Below are 17,241 nucleotides of genomic sequence, written 5' to 3'. Positions count from 1 at the left end.
TTATCGTAATCCACACTGTGGACTTGCCTGTAACCTTTTGCAACCAATCTAGCTTTGAAAACTTCAAGTTTCCCATCCTTGTCCTTTTTCAGTTTGAAAACCCATTTGCTTCCAATGGCTTGGTAACCATCTGGCAAATCGACCAAATCCCATACTTGGTTTTCAGACATGGAGTCTAATTCAGATTGCATGGCTTCCTGCCATTGCTTGGAGCTAGGGCTCGTCATAGCTTGTTTGTAAGTCGCAGGTTCATCACTTTCAAGTAATAGAACGTCATAGCTCTCGTTCGTCAAAATACCTAAGTACCTTTCCGGTTGAGATCTATATCTTTGCGATCTACGCGGGGTAACATTTCTAGATTGACCATGATTCTCACCAGATTCTTCTAAAGATCTCTGAGTTTCATCCTGAATGTCATCTTGAGCATTCTCTAGATTTTGTTGTTCGACTCGAATTTCTTCGAGGTATACTTTTCTCCCACTTGTCATTTTTGAAATGTGATCTTTCTCCAAAAAGACACCATCTCGAGCAACAAACACCTTGTTCTCAGATGTATTGTAGAAGTAATACCCCTTTGTTTCCTTTGGATAGCCCACAAGGATACATTTGTCAGATTTTGGATGAAGTTTGTCTGAAATTAGTCGTTTGACGTATACTTCACATCCCCAAATCTTCAGAAAAGACACATTTGGAGGCTTTCCAAACCATAATTCATATGGAGTCTTTTCGACAGCTTTAGACGGAGCTCTATTTATAGTGAGTGCAGCTGTATTTAGTGCATGTCCCCAAAATTCTAATGGAAGTTTGGCCTGACCCATCATTGACCTGACCATGTCTAGCAAGGTTCTGTTCCTCCGTTCCGACACACCGTTCCATTGTGGTGTTCCAGGAGGAGTCAATTCTGATAGAATTCCACATTCTTTCAGATGGTCATCAAATTCATAGCTCAGATATTCACCGCCTCTGTCAGACCGCAGTGCCTTAATCTTCTTGCCTAATTGATTCTCTACTTCACTCTGAAATTCCTTGAATTTTTCAAAGGATTCAGACTTATGCTTCATTAGGTAGACATAACCATATCTACTGAAGTCATCAGTGAAAGTGATAAAGTAGCTGAAACCACCTCTAGCATTTGTACTCATTGGTCCACATACATCTGTATGGATTAAACCCAATAGTTAATTTGCTCTTTCTCCAACTTTAGAGAAAGGTTGCTTTGTCATTTTGCCAAGTAAACATGATTCGCATTTACCATAATCCTCTAAGTCAAATGGTTCTAGAATTCCTTCCTTTTGAAGTCTTTCTAAGCGTTTCAAGTTTATATGGCCTAATCGACAATGCCACAGATAGGTGAGATCTGAATCATCCTTTTTGGCCTTTTTGGTATTTATGTTATATACTTGTTTGTCGTGATCTAATAAATAAAGTCCATTGACTAATCTAGCAGATCCATAAAACATCTCTTTAAAATAAAACGAACAACTATTGTCTTTTATTAAAAAGGAAAATCCCTTAGCATCTAAGCAAGAAACTGAAATGATGTTTTTAGTAAGACTTGGAACATGGAAACATTCTTCCAGTTCCAAAACTAGCCCGGAGGGCAACGACAAATAGTAAGTTCCTACAGCTAATGCAGCAATCCGTGCTCCATTTCCCACTCGTAGGTCGACTTCACCCTTGCTTAACTTTCTACTTCTTCTTAGTCCCTGTGGATTGGAACATAAGTGTGAGCCACAACCTGTATCTAATACCCAAGAAGTTGAATTAGCAAGTATACAGTCTATACTGAAAATACCCGAAGATGGAACGACTGTTCCGTTCTTCTGATCTTCCTTTAGCTTTGGACATTCTCTTTTGTAATGGCCTATTCCATCACAATAAAGACAGCTTGATGTGGACTTGTCCTGCTTTGATTTAGCATCACCCTTGGACTTTCCACTTTTCTTGAACGGTCTCCTTCTAGCCTTGAGTAAATCTTTGGCTTCACAGTCCAGTATTATTTCAGCCTTTCTGACAAGGTGAACAAATTCTGCAACTGTTTCTTCTCTTGGTTCACTTAGGTATAGTTGCTTGAAGCGACCAAACCCACTGTGTAGTGAATTGAGCAAGATAGAGACTGCCATCCTTTCGCTTATTGGTGTTCCTAGTAGACTTAGGCGATCAAAGTATGAACGCATAAGATCCACATGGAACCTCAGTGGGACGCCTACCCTCTGTTTAGTGCGAAGGAGATGAACATGTGTTTCTTGGACTTCCATCCTATAACACCTGTTGGGAGAACTAACCTTTAGACCAGACATTGATTCAATCAACTCATGGACGTTCAGGTCCCTGTCCTCCGTGCTTCCACGACAGATATCCCTCAGATTCTTGATGAGCGTAAAAGGTTCATAGGCTACAAACCTTCTAGCCCAATCATCATGGATATTGTTCAGCATGAGACTCATAACCTTTTTGAGATCCGCATCCCAGGCGTAAAATCTCTCAGGGGTCATGTCTCTGGCATAGTAGCTTGGCATGGGATGTGACAGTACATACTCAAGTCCATTAAGTTTGACTATTTCAACTAGCTTAGCTTCCCATTCAAGAAAATTTGCCAGGTTCAGCTTGACCATAAGCTCAGAACCTATGATGATGTTTTGATTGTTGTTTGCCATATTTAAAACTACAATTGAAAAGAATAAACAAATAAATAACCATTCACAGTTTCTCTTAATAAACTTAAATTCTAGCATTCATGCATAATTCAATGTTCATTAAGCATTTTATTCAAGTTATGTGTTCCTGCAGGTGTGAATAAAATGATTCCAAGATCCTAAAATCATTGAAGAACTAAGCACAGTTTGTCGACTTAATCCTTAAACATCTTAGGTAAGCAAAAGCCTTTTGCTAATAGTCTAGAAACTATTCTTGGTTGATAGGTACGTCTAAGAACTTATTAGGTAAACCTATCGATTTTGCCACGACATAAAAGGACTCCTTACTTATATCGTTGAGTTTCACCAAAACTAACATGTACTCACAATTATTTGTGTACCTTGCCCCTTTAGGACCAATAAGTAACACCTCGCTGAGCGAAAACTATTACTAGATTGATGTAAAGGATATCCAAGCAAGTGTATATTTTGGCATGGCACCTTTTAACTCAATTTTTAAGTTTGGAACTTAAGGCTCTTACTATGTTGGTTAGATTTTAAGTGAACTAAAATCCTTAATCATGCAACATAATCAAGCTTTTGATATCATGCATTTTAAGACATATTTAAAAGCAATAAATAACTTAAAACATGCATAAGATAAATGTGATCTAGTATGGCCCGACTTCATCTTGAAGCTTTAACTTCAAAGTCCGTCTTGAAAATCTCCGTGGGAGGCACCATTTTCTTCAAATAGGATAAGCTATAATTAAAACTAATTACAACTATTTGATGGTACGCAGACCATATTTGAATTGAAAAACGACTTTGGTACTTTAGACCAATTACATTCAAATTAATGGTACGCAGACCATATTTTCAATCCTATTTGGGCCATACTAGTCACTTCATAACCTGCAAAACAGTACATATACAATATATACCATTCACCCATTCATTATCATGAATGGCCCACATAGCTGGTTAGTAAAACACATCATGCATCACGTAAACAATTGCAGCAATTAATCAAGGGCACCAATAATCTACAAATTATTCAGTCCTTATTAATTCTAATCAAGTTGTTTTAACCTTAAGGATTTGTAGACCTAATCAAGAGTTTATGACTAAAAAGGGCTCCCACTTAAACCAATAAATTCATATGCTTTACTAATTTTAAACATAAAAATGTATTTCTAGTCTAACCGGAAACATACAAATTTAATTAAAATTTAAAGCTCATATAAATTTATAATTGAATCCAAAAAGTTAATTTAATTTCAGTCGTATTTAAATTAATTCATGATTTTAATTTTAGTAAAATAATTAGAATAAATAAAATTTATTATAATTACAATATTCAAAATTAAAATCCAAGAAAATAATGTAAATCATTAATTTTAAAGTTAATTAAAATTACGTAAACTGAAAAATTTCAAATTAAAATTTTAAAACGATCTAATCACAACGCAACAATTCCACGCATCGCACGCCCATGGGCCACACGCACACTGCCATCGCTGGCCATGTGCGCGCAGCCCATGCGCTGCCTCGCATCGCTGCTGCTCACCATCGCAAGGCATCACGCGAGCTGATGCTCGCTGCGCGCGCCAGCGTTCGACGCACGAGCATGCTGCCGCAGCCCATCGCTGGGCGCAGCGCTCGTCGCACGTCGCAATAGCGAGCTGCTTGCCATCGCTGGGCGCAGCGCTCGTCGCACGTCGCAACAAGCACTCGCACGCCATCTCTGGGCGCAGCGCTCGTCGCACGCACAACAAGCACTGGCACGCCATCGCTGGGCGCAGCGCTCGTCGCATGTCGCAACAAGCACTCGCACGCCATCGCTGGGCGCAGCGCTCGTTGCACGCACAACAGCGCTCGTTGCGCGCGAGCGATCGATGCTTGGCGCAGCACTCGTGGCACGCGAGCTTGCGCTCGCTGCGCGCGAGGCTCCGCACGCTTGTGCGAGGCAGTGCGCGCTGTGGCGCAGCTCGCTTGCTGCCCACACGCGACTGCTCGTGCCTTGCCCTCGCCCTCGCCCATTAGCTCATCGCACATAGCCCACGACACAAGGCAGGGCTGCTGCCTTGTGCTCGTGCACCATGGCCTTGCTCATTGCATTCGTGCCGCATGGGCGACGAGCTCCCTTGCTCGTCGTCACATGCCCGCACTATACAACACCCCTTAAGGGTAACACGTAGCGTCCATTGCTTTGTGCGTGCAAGTTATATGAGCGAATCGCATAAAAATTTAAAATTTATATTCAAAATTAATGACAAATTAATAAAAAATATTAATTTCATAATTTTAGGGCGAAAAATCGAAAATTTATTATTCAATTGATTTTCGATTAACATGGATTCAAGTCTAGGTCATAAAAATTTAAAATTTAACATAAATTTACAATTTTTATGTTGGTTTTTAATCATAGGTATCTAATTAAATTATAACTAATTATGAAAATCAAATTAATTCTAAATTATTCCAATTTTCAACAAATTAATCATAATTACAAATTAGATTGCATAATTAACAAGGTTAGGCATTCAAACTTGTTAAACATATACAGTAGGTCAATCAAAAATTCAAGATTTATCAACAAGAATCGCAAATATTTAATTTAACATCTTAAATTTACGAAATTTTGGATTCGAAAAACTAAAACCTCCGAAAGGTCATAGTTAGGCTTCGAATTTGAGAATTCTGGGTTCGGCCGAAAAAGACTATATTTGTCAAAATTTTAGAATGCCTTTTACATGCAGAATTGACACAAAAATCACTCGATTTGGATGAGTAACGAAGAAACTGCCGAAAAACTGCGTACGTATAATTAAATAAACGCAATTTGCAATTAATTAACAATTACGAAAATTAATCACCCCTTTTAATTCTTGCAAATTTGTAATGTTTAACCATGTTCATGCAATTTAGATTATGAAAATAATAAGAGGCTTCTGATACCACTGTTAGGTTATGATACATATGACAATTCATAAATCATGCGGAAAAAACCATAAAGCCAGGAAAGCATATTATTTACACATAATCATTTAGCATAGTTTAGATGCATATACTTTGTTGCGTGCCTTCCCTAGCTGCGCCCGAACCGAACAAGAACAAGTCTTTAGGACTCCAAGTGTCGTCCCTCCGTAGATAGTCCACAGCACGTCCGGATCCGCCTTAAGATTGACCAACTAGAATCGCCCTTAAGGTACTACTTATTTTCGGCTAAATGGGCAAGAGTTATGGCTGATTTTTCTGCTTAAAAATCCTAGCTTTGAATACTTGAAAACTTGTATATAAATAATGACCCTAGGCCCTTATTTATAGAGGTATGGAAAAGGAATTGTAATCCTACTGGGATGTGGATTTGTTAATTAGAACTTTATTAGGACTCTAAATAACAAAGCAATTCTAATAAGATTAGGATTTTAATCTTCGCATGAATCCTAATAGAATTAGGATTTCCCGCACACGCATCGTACAAGCCGTGCACCCGCGCAGGGCTTGCGGCCCACGACAAGCGCACAGCCCATGTGCGGTGCTGCGTGCGCGCGCGCCCTTACTGGGCCTGGCCTTACGCTGGGCCTGGTCGAGGCGTGCGTTGCTGCGTGCGGCTCGCTGGGCGATGGCCTGGCTTCGTGCTGGGCCTTCGTCTAGCGGGCCTCGTCCGATGCTAATTCGTACGATACGCTTCCGATTAAATTCCTGATTCCGGAATTCATTTCCGATACGAACAACATTTAATATTTCCGATTCCGAAATTAATTTCCGTTTCGAACAAATATTTAATATTTCCGTTTCCGGAATTATTTTCCGATTCCGATAATATTTCCGATTCTGACAATATTTCCGTTTTCGGCAATATTTCCGATTCCGGCAATATTTCCATTTCCGATAATATTTTCCAATACGTACCATGTTTTCGTTTCCGGCAACATCTACGACTTGGATAATATTTATATTTCCGATACGATCCATATTTCCGTTTCCGGCAATATCATCGTTTCCGGAGTATTCATTTCTTGCCTGTGACGATCTCAGCTCCCACTGAAACCAAGATCCGTCGATTCCGAATATCCATAGATGGAGTATTTAATGCCATTAAATACTTGATCCGTTTACGTACTATTTGTGTGACCCTACGGGTTCAGTCAAGAGTAAGCTGTGGATTAATATCATTAATTCCACTTGAACTGAAGCGGCCTCTAGCTAGGCATTCAGCTCACTTGATCTCACTGAATTATTAACTTGTTAATTAATACTGAACCGCATTTATTAGACTTATCATAGAATGCATACTTGGACCAAGGGCATTATTTCCTTCATTTTTGACAATTGAACACTGAAGAAAGAGATGATCGATTGTTTCGACGTAAGTGTCGCACAGAGGGAAAATATCTGTGTTTAAGATGTGACGGGAGAAAAGAATGTGCCGGACTGCGATGCTTTTATGACCTATTTCCCATAGAAAAATTTTGATTTTCGGTGGAATATCTAATTTCCAGAGCCAGTTGAATTCCCATTTGCTAGAGTTCTGTGGTATATTATGGGCGAGCCAAGTTGTTGATTTGATAGAGAAGTCCCCCGAAGTGGTGGGTCCCCAAATTGGCCTGTCATCTGTTGGGATTAGTGAGAGGAGGAGGCCTTTGATTTTCAAAACTATGTGCTCAGGTAGGAGAGTCGCTAAAAGAGGGAGATTTCATTGTTGACCCGGTAGAATGAAATTTGAAACCCGAAGGTCTTTATCAATAGGTTCTTGATTTGAGTTTGTAAGGGATAACAAATTTTCTTGAGAAATCCAATTATCCAACCAGAAAAGGACAGAGGTCCCATTTTCGATTTTCCAATGGATTCCTTTTCGGAGAATTTTACGTTGACAGAGAATCTGTTTCCAGATCTGTGAGTCTTTTTATTTCGGATTGCATTGAAAAAAGGTCGTGTTATTAAGATACTTTTTAGTCATAATAGAAACCGAAAGGTTGGAGGGATTGTCATTATTTTCCATCCTAATTTTGCCAAAAATGCTCTGTTGAGGGGTCTGAGTTTACGTAGACCCAGGCCTCCCTGGGATTTTGGTTTGCAGATAGTGTCCCATGAAATGAGGGGCGTTGAGTTGGATTTGTCTGTTTGTTTCCAAAAGAAGTTCCTATGGGTAGCGTCTAGATGGTTGCAAATTTTTTTCAGAAGGACGAAAGAGGAGCATACGTAGGCTGGAAGAGCTTCAAGATTGCTCTGAACTAGTGTAATAAAATGATAGTCTAAACATTATTTAATTCATAAAAAAGTTGACTAATAAGGAAATCCTAAATTTTCTCCCCTTTTGTAAAGGAAATAAAACCTTATATTTTCTCTTTCTTTTCTCACGGACAACATTGTCCTCGCTTTTCATTTTTTTCCTTTCATTGTTGCTTCTACTGTTGTTTGTGTGTTCTCCATCATCAAGCTCTAATGGACAAAGTTCTTTAAACAATGAAGAGAAGAAAATCAGTGAAGAAAAAAATGCTTAGTAATTTAATTTAGGCCATAATATGAAGAGAAATCTTCAAATAATTAATTTGGACAAACTTAAAATTTAAATATGGAGATTAACAATGAAGAAAAAGAGACAGACTAGAAGAGAAAGGTTGGGGAAGGAAAGAGATATTAACGTGATAAAGGAGAGAAAAAGGAGGAGGTTATTTTTTTATTTTTTTATATATATATTAAAGTGTAGGTTAACACTTTTAATTCCATTAAGTAATTATATATGGCAATTAATTAATTAGCCAGTACATAACACTTCTAGTACATAGCAGTACATGACATTTATTATACACTCATTCTTAAGTAAAAATTTAAAAAAAATTTAAAAAAAAAAAAAAAGAACATCAATATAAATGTTGTATTATGAATTGTTTTGCAACCCATTACAACTAGTTAGTACGATCGGTACAACTGTACCAGACAAGGGGAGGGGAAGAGGAGGCAAAATTATTTTACAGTAATTAAATTTGAATTACCATAAAAACAGAACAAAGCAGAGAATGGAGAGTAAATATTAAACAAACAAGGCAATGAATGATCAGAATTCAGAATTGAATCAACTCCTCAATTGAAGACCACAAACCCATTTGATCATCCTCAACCTCAACCTCAACCTCAACCAATCCCGACCTGCATTTCTCAACTTCTTCAACTACAACATTAGCTGGCATATGTCCTTCAAACAATGACATATGCTCAAACAATTCTTCCTTGTTTGAAAACATTCTCCCACACGAACACGAACACGTATTTTCGTCCACCACCGCCACCGCCACCACCGTACAGTGCTTCATATGACTCTTCAAATCCGACAACACCGAGAAACGCTTCTTCTTACACCGGTTACACGGAAACCTCTTTGGACAGTGGCTCCTTTTAAAATGATTCTTCACACAAACCACTGATTTCAATGCCCGGAATTCATTGTGCTTCTTGTTCCTATTGCAACCGACATACGGACACGAAAACCTCGTTTCCCGACCAAAACCCTCGGATTTTTTAAGATTGCCCGGCTTCATGAGGGAATCGAGGGTTTTGAATCTGTCTCCGTGTGCCCGCATATGCATCCGTAGGTTGGCATCTCGTTTGAATCCCTTCCCACAAACTTGGCAGGTGTGGGTGTATTCAGCTGTGAGCTCCATCGCGTCTAGTTCAACTATCTCGGGATTCTCACTGTCCATTTGTGGGCTGTGGTGGGCTACATGAGACGAGGAAAGGAGGGCTGCGCCGTTGATTACGACGTGGTGGATGGCGGAGGTTAACTCGGCGGTGATCGTGTTGGAGTCGTTCTTTGACAGAGGGGTGTTGCGGTTGACCGAGTTGGATAGGATGCGACTCAATGAGTCGACTCGGTGTTGGATCGCTGAGAGGTTGGTTAGTGGGTCACCGGTGGTGGAGTATTCCGGCAATGGAAGATGAAGAGTGTTGTTGGAATCTGACATACTCTAATTGTTTAGTTGCTGTAAAAAAAAATTGATAACATGAACTTCAGAACTTGTTTTATGTGAAAACTCTATTTCCATTAAAGTAAATTTATACGGAGTATTTCGTATACTGAACGAATGTGTGGTAGACTTGGTAGCAAATGGAATTTTGCCAACATTGCTTTCAAAAAATATTTAATAAAAATAAGCCCACATATCCCCTAATTTCTAGGGTTGCTTATGTACTAGGGTCAGTTTTTAGTTTTTGATTTTAATGTTTTTAAAGTCATACTCCACAGATTTAGAGTCAATGAACTTAAAATACTACGTATGTTTAATAATTATATTGATCATGAAAATTGACAACAAAATAAATGAAAATTATGAAAAAAAAATCCCGTGGTTTCATATTTTTGCTTTTAGTATTATAAAAATAAAAATAAAAATAAAAAACGATACCGAACGGGCCTTGACCTTTTAAGAAGAAATTAGGTAATATATCTCATATTTTCCTAAATAATCCTCCCATATATTACCCCAATCTATACAATTAGCTATTGAGTAAGCTCTTACCATCTTAACAAAGAACTGTGGAGTAATTGATACGTGTAAGTTGATCGCTAGGTAACCTAATACAAATTTTGAGACGGAGAATTCAAACCTAAAACATATCGGACACAGGCTATTAGATCACTATCTTTTATTCTCACTTACAAGTAGTGTACAAATACAGTAATGATAGGATGTCCACTGGAAAAGCTAATCTAAAGAGTGTTAGTGGGTAGGGAAATTGACTGTTCTTGAGGAGACATTGGACCATTAAACTTTATTTGTCATTTTGTTTTAAAATAAAAGCCATTAAAAGAATGTTGAGTCACCTGATCCAATTTGATTTCATATAACATTTTCTCCACTTACAAATTATTCGTGTTCATACACGTAATGATCAATCAAGGCCTTTAACATATCCAGTTTTACATCCAACTCCGTGAATTCGACGAGTTGCAGTAACTAAACTGATTGCAGCACAAAAATACTACGGAGTTGCTGCAACTGTATAACAGGAGCTCCATGGTACAGGCACTGCTAGAAGAATAACATCCAATCTGCAAAATATGGAGCGATTATCGCCTTGATTTTTCCAGTTGCGTACTCTATAATTCATCACAGAAATCAACCTATCAGTTGAGACATACTCCATATAAATATATAACTGCAGAGTGTAAGTTATTACATACTTTCGCATTCTTTTCATTGGGACATTGAATACTTCATTTTGTTCTACAATCATATTAATAATTTTTTTGTTAAAAATCGTTATAGTCCAACACACATACGTGACATACCTATTCTAACATGAGCACCTGTGTTCAAGTAACATAGTTACAGGTTATTGGAAAAAAGCAGCCCACCATAATGCAAACCTGAGAAACTCCAAACAGACTCATTTGCATTTGGCCAAATATGCATTCCACCCTTGAAGCCGGTATTCATGAGCAGCCTCTTCAGGATTCGCTGCTTTAATGATTCCACGACCAACAATTATTATGTCACTGCCTCTGTCATGGATAACCTGCATCAATATAACCAGTTTAAGTGGTCTCACAAATAAAGCGGATGGGATAATAATGCATAACAATTCATTTGACACAACAGTACAGCTTCAGTGCTTCACTAATCTGAATTTGGAAGTACTACTAATTCTGTTTTAGAAGCTAAAACTCCTTAACAATTCAGTTGCTTTGAAGTCTGTATAAGAAAATAAGGTGTAAATAGAAAGAAGCATACAGAGTATGGTGTGTTGTATTGCTGGCCAAGGGAATCACCACCGTTTACCATTTGGACTCCAGGTGTAGCATGAATAAGGGCTGGATTGACGGGTCCGCATTTCCAAGATGCTGGATTAACCGAGATGAAACCAATGACAAAATCCGAGTGATCCTCAGCTATCTTTACCGCTGCTGCAGTGTAATCTCCTGTTGCTAGGTTAGCAGCAGAACTCATTTCAGCCAACAGAAGAAGACCCCTACCTCGAGGCAGGCCCTGAAATTCAGAAGGAAACCAATGATTTCTGATTAAAACTGAAAATCCCACCAGTTTAGAGAGTCGATCATATTCTAGAAATCATACCTTCATCTTCAGCCCATCCACAATCCCAGGCCCTGATATAATGTGAGCATTGGTTATGTCAGCCCAATCCAAAATGCGGTAAATACCTCTGAAACAAGCAAAGTGTTAAGTTCAGAGGAGGCAAGTGAAAGAAGAAAACATTAAAACTGAAATACAGGAAAATTATGATCTCTTACCCTTCATACTGCATACTTACGGTATTGCCAATATCAGCAAATTTACGATCCTCAAAAATAAGGAAATTGTGCTTGTATGCAATCTGTAAAGTTCATTATCAAAGTGACAAAGAAGTTGCATTAGAAACAGAAAAGCAACAACAAGAATTCAAGCACCAAAATGTCGAAACCAGCAAAAGACAATCTTCTTGAGCTTCAATAAGTTCGGACTAAATTCAGAAGTGCACTTTGTGCATCTCATGATGTCCAACTAAATGTTGTTAATACAGGTGCAGTCACGTGGTTGGGTGATACCAAAGGTTACTGAGCGATGGTATATGGCAACAAACCTGGGGGACAAAATGACAGAGAACTATGATAGCTGATGAAGATAAGATCATAACATACCGAGCGAAGTTTTGAACCAAATTCTGGGGTGAAATCAGGTAATATATCAACGTGAGTTTTCAGTAAACAGATTTCTGGTCCAACCTGCAACATAATGAGCAAACATGTTAAAATCAACCAAAATGTAGCTAAAGAAAAATGGTTATGACTTATGATCATGGCCTTAGACAATGCTAATTACAAATTCTTAACTATCAACATGCTGAAAACTAACATGAGAGTAAAAGCAAGAAAGAGTCACCTTATTAGCCAAGTCAAGTAACTCAGCAGCTGTACCAACATCAGCAGCCAAGCACAAATTTGTCTTCTTTTTGGCCATTATCTCAAACAATCTCCTCCCAGTTTCATTTTTAGCCAACTTAGCTCTCTCCCCAAAACCCATATTTGATTTCCCAACCCTCTCTTTTACCACATTTGGCACAGTAGAGACCTTACTTTCCTTCAAGAACTTCAACACGATGTTCTCTGTTTCTTTCTCCACCTTACCCAACCTCCTTAAAACTTCAACCATCTCAGTCAGCTTCAACAAGGAATGCAATCTTATCCCGTTTTTGGCCAAATTTTCTCTTCCCCCCTGTTCCCTAAAATGACAATATCCATATACATCACCCATAAACAAAAAATTAGCACAACTAATCAGAGAGTTTCTTATTTGTTGACAACAATGGCTACAATGCTATTGCTGATTAAAGAGATGAAATTAACTAGGAAAAAAACCATGCAAAAAGTCCTAACTGAAAACATTTTAATCTTTAAGGTGAAATTTCTCCTACAAGAGGAAAATGAAATTCATGTAACACAATGCCAAATGATTTTCAACTGAACCTCCCATTAAAAATGAAACTTGTCCTGCCAAAGACATCACATTTGTAGTTAACACTTTACAAACACAATAGAATCTTCATGAGAAACCCACAATGAATAAAGATACACAAATAGAAGCACTCATAATCCCAAAATATCCTTAAAATAATACTTCCTCCGTTCGCCTTCTTAAGTTGACACATTTTTTGGTCATGTTTGTCAATGTATGTTTATTATCATAAATATTTTTTTATCGATAGGCATTAAAATTTATATAATTAAAGTAGAGTGGTGGTTAATGAGAGGTGAACAAACCCCTAATACTATTTTTTCATCTATGCCACATCATACTCATTTAAAAGGAAAACAATCAATTCACAACTTCAATTATGCACCAATCAAGTAAGAAAAAAATTAAGGATAATTCAAACTACCAATAAATGGAAAATAACCATTGACAAAAAAAGAAATAGAAAATAAATCAACTACACCCGAGTAATCATACAAAACCAATTAACATAATAATTCCGATAAGTGCATTTCGAGTGAGATTTGAAATGAAATATACTCCCTCCGTATTTTTTTAAGAGATACACTTGGCCGGGCACGGGTATTAAGAAGAATAATTGAATGAAATAAAATAATAAAGCAAGTGGGGTTGGATAGATATTTTAATAATTAAACATGTGGGTACCATGTCATTTTGGTGGGTGGAGGGTGGAGTGGGTTTATGAAATTATTTGTTTAATAGGATGGTGGGTGATAGGGTATATTAGATGTATTATTTAATTAGATGGTGGGGTTGATAAGTTACTAAAAATGGCAAGTGTATCTCTTAAATAAATACGGCCGGAAAAGGCAAGTGTATCCCTTAAATAAATACGGAGGGAGTACCAAGCTAAATATACATACCAACATTTTATTTATCTATCATCATTTAAAATGTTAATTATCAGTAATTTAAACGTATATAAGTTGATTTATAAATTTATAGCTACTCCAAATTTATACTTTAATTATTCTCAACAAGCATAATAGTTTTTATACTCCGTATAATCTAACCATCGGTTTTATTAGCTTTTTAATTTTATAGAACTTTCGTGCAGTAGCACGAGAACAGACTAGTACCTTTAATTAAGTAAAAGAATAAATAATAAAAATTCATATTTTCAAATATTAAAAATGTCACGTACCTATATTTTATTTTCTGCATCAAAATTCGGTCAAATAAATAATAGTACGGACTACGGATCAACCGAGGAAGTACAAATACATATCAGATATGTATGGGGAAATATATATTAGAACATAAGACAAAATAGGAAAAAGGACAAAAATAATAATTAAATGGTACTTTTCTGAACACAAATGGTACTTTTCATTTTACAGAATCGTAGGTACTTCCTTTTTTGTCTTTTAGCTATTTGTTTTTTTAGTTAATATGTGTGTTTCCAAACATATCAGATATGCGAAAAAACGAATCCGGATCAACCCCAAAAAAAAAAACAAAAAGACAAAATGCCATTTCATAAAAAAGAGCTGACCTGTCAATCAAAACAACAGCGTCATTAACCTTAAGGCCAAAATCTCTCAAAGGACCAGCCGTCTCAAGAACAGAGGCGCCACTAGTAACAAGGTCTTCAATAATTAGGCAAGTTTGGGAAGGTTGATAAACACCTTCAATAGCTTTACCAGTTCCGTACGACTTAACCTCTTTACGGCGCATCAGCATCGGAATGTTGTTCGCCACTGAGACTCCGGTGGCGATGGGAAGGGCGGTGTAAGGGACTCCGCAGATGACGTCGTAAGTGGCGGGAGGAGAGGCGGAGTCAACGGCGGAAATTAGGGTTTGGGAGATTTGAGAGAGGAGTTTAGGGTAGGATACGATGAGGCGGAGGTCTATGTACACTGGGGAAGCTATGCCGGATTTCAGCTTGAAATTGCCGAATTTAACGGCAGAAATGTCGTGGAGTTGAAGGATTAAGGACTCCAATGATGAGGAGGTGGCCGCCATTGTTGATAACGGTGGCGCCGGGGAAATTGACGGCCACAATTCACAGTGTTTATCGGATCCGGTTGATCTGCTACGTTTCCTTTTCTTCTGATGTGTATGTTTGGGCCTTAGGATTTGAAACTTGGATATGGGCTACGATTCTACGAATCGGCAATCTACAAAACTTTGATGTACAGTAGCAAGTAGCAAGTCAAACCAAAATATGGCCCTATTTTTAAATGAAAATATAATTCAACAACAAAGAACAAATGGTAAATGAGCGTATAGTTCAAATCCAAATAGCATACTTCATATTTTAAATATGCCGCTTGTACATATATAATAAAATCAATTTACATATTCATTAGATGCTCGTTGAATTATTAGGGTACATAATATTCATTGTGCACCCAGCTGTATAATCCAAATTGCAAAGTCAAACGGCAACAGAAAGAATCACAATGGGCAAGGGGGCATATAGTTTGGAACTGTAAGAATCCACTTTTTGGTAACTTGAAACTCTGGAATGGTCATGATTTGAAAACATGCGTTCTTAAGAAAATCGGCTAAAATGTCATTTAAGAAGCGGAGGAGATGGTTCTAAGCACCCAATATGACCATGGGTATGCGTGAAACGTCCGGTCCTCTAACCTTTTTGGGTTCCAAAAATGTTCAAATTTGCCAAAATTGAAAGCTACAATAATACAACGTTTTGACCAAATTTGTGGTTTTCGAGGCTCGGGCTCGGAAACTCTGAAAAGTTCTAAAATTTTGGGAAATGTTTTCTATAGTCTTATAATAAAGTTTGGAATCATAAAAACTCACTTGGTCAAGCCTCGTAATGGCCTTGATTCGACAACATGTGTTTTTAAGAAAATCGCCTAAAATATCATTTAAGAAACCAAGAAGATGGTTCTAAGACCTAGGATCCATGGGATATGTGAGAACTGTCTGAACCTCTAACCTTTCCGGATTCCAAAAACGTCCATATAATACACCATTTTTTTTTACAGAATTTGATGGTTCCCGGGCCCATTCTTGCAAAATGCAAGTAAAATTCTGGAATTTTTTTGCAATGGTCATATAAGTAAATTTAGAATCATAAAAACCCACGTGTTTGTCATTTAAAGCCTCAGAATAACCTTGATATATATGACAACACGTGTTTTTGAGTAAATCGGCCAAATGTCATTTAAGAAGCCAATTAGATGGTTTTAAGCACCCAATATGCCATCGAGGACCTATTGGTATGTGGGTGCGTCCGTATCTCTAACCTTTTCGGGTTTCTAAAATGTCCAGATTTTCCAAGATTGAAAGCTATATCGTTTTTAACCAAATTTGGAGGTTGCGGTGCATGGACTCGGAATCTTATAAAATTTTGGGAATGTTTCCTATGGTCATACTTCTTCCGATTCGAAATAATAGGGACACTTTGACTTTTGACACTATTCACAAATTTCTATTTGATCGACTATCATTTGTAAGTTATAGGTAATTAAGGAAAAATATGGTCATGTGAAGTCTTGTTTGATTCTTCTCAATACGTACTTTCGCAATAACAACTTTTTATTATTTTTACGAATACAAAATTTGATATATTAATGTCCAAAGATTTACATTGGCAATCGTGAAAATGTAACTATCCACATTATTTCGAAACGGAGACCATCTCCAATACTAGGGACTTGCTTGCAACTTTTAGTAATTTTAAGATACTTGCTTTACCATTAGAGCTTAAATGATATATATAAATTAGCTTGGCCGAGCAAATTAAATTGGTCAAGCAAAGCCATGCAAATTAGCTTATCTAAGCTAATTTGCTTGAAAAAACTTCGCCAATGAAATAATATTAAATTTAATTTAATTTAAATATTGATTGACAAATATGACTACAATAAATATCAAGCTAGTAGATAACCACTAAAGTACTAACTAGCTAGAAAGGGAAGTAGCTTGAAATATTATGTGACATGACAAACTAATTTATAAATTAGCTTACCGTTGGAGATGCTCTAATGAAATTTGAAAAAGCCCCAAGATGGACTTGATTCGACAACATGTGTTTTTACGAAAATTGGCTAGAGTCCAAGTTGATGGTTCTAAGCACCCAATATGTCCCATGGAGACCAATGGGGTATGTAGGAAGCATCCGGACCCCAAACCTT

The 17,241-nt window shown here is 37.4% G+C and overlaps 2 protein-coding genes across 5 annotated transcripts; both read right to left on the bottom strand.

The window, feature by feature from the left end:
• Nucleotides 1-8,501: 8,501 nt before the first annotated feature.
• Nucleotides 8,502-15,345, bottom strand: LOC110800090 (uridine 5'-monophosphate synthase). 4 transcript variants are annotated; one of them, XR_008931119.1, is made up of 8 exons: nucleotides 14,628-15,345; nucleotides 12,521-12,860; nucleotides 12,280-12,363; nucleotides 11,893-11,975; nucleotides 11,717-11,804; nucleotides 11,375-11,629; nucleotides 10,933-11,159; nucleotides 8,502-10,740 (listed from the first exon to the last, which is right to left on the bottom strand). XR_008931119.1 is itself a non-coding variant. In XM_022005379.2 (8 exons), exons 1-7 carry the CDS (start codon nucleotides 15,095-15,097, stop codon nucleotides 11,031-11,033), a joined length of 1,449 nt encoding a protein of 482 aa, XP_021861071.1. In that variant the 5' UTR covers nucleotides 15,098-15,345; the 3' UTR covers nucleotides 8,502-10,740; nucleotides 11,011-11,030. The 4 variants fall into 4 exon arrangements, 2 of the variants coding, with proteins under 2 accessions (XP_021861071.1, XP_021861072.1); XR_002536540.2 differs by having other exon boundaries at nucleotides 8,502-10,692; XM_022005379.2 differs by having other exon boundaries at nucleotides 11,011-11,159.
• Nucleotides 8,708-9,604, bottom strand: LOC110800087 (protein SENSITIVE TO PROTON RHIZOTOXICITY 2). The gene has a single exon (XM_022005376.2). The coding sequence runs from the start codon at nucleotides 9,602-9,604 to the stop codon at nucleotides 8,708-8,710; it is 897 nt and encodes a 298-aa protein (XP_021861068.1).
• Nucleotides 15,346-17,241: the final 1,896 nt, after the last annotated feature.

Source organism: Spinacia oleracea, chromosome 3 (genome assembly GCF_020520425.1).
Source record: "Spinacia oleracea cultivar Varoflay chromosome 3, BTI_SOV_V1, whole genome shotgun sequence".
NCBI lineage: Eukaryota > Viridiplantae > Streptophyta > Magnoliopsida > Caryophyllales > Amaranthaceae > Spinacia > Spinacia oleracea.
Note: the sequence above shows the minus strand (reverse complement) of the source record. Positions and strands in the feature narration are given on the sequence as shown.

Bases quoted from the DNA above. Each gene is read 5' to 3' on its own strand.
- LOC110800090 (XM_022005379.2), bottom strand. From the start codon at position 15,097: ATGGCGGCCACCTCCTCATCATTGGAGTCCTTAATCCTTCAACTCCAC. The intron at 12,364-12,520 runs GTGACTCTTTCT...ATTATGTTGCAG, and splicing joins TACTTGACTTGGCTAATAAG to GTTGGACCAGAAATCTGTTT. The intron at 11,976-12,279 runs GTATGTTATGAT...TGAACTTTACAG, and splicing joins TTGGTTCAAAACTTCGCTCG to ATTGCATACAAGCACAATTT.
- LOC110800087 (XM_022005376.2), bottom strand. From the start codon at position 9,604: ATGTCAGATTCCAACAACACTCTTCATCTTCCATTGCCGGAATACTCC.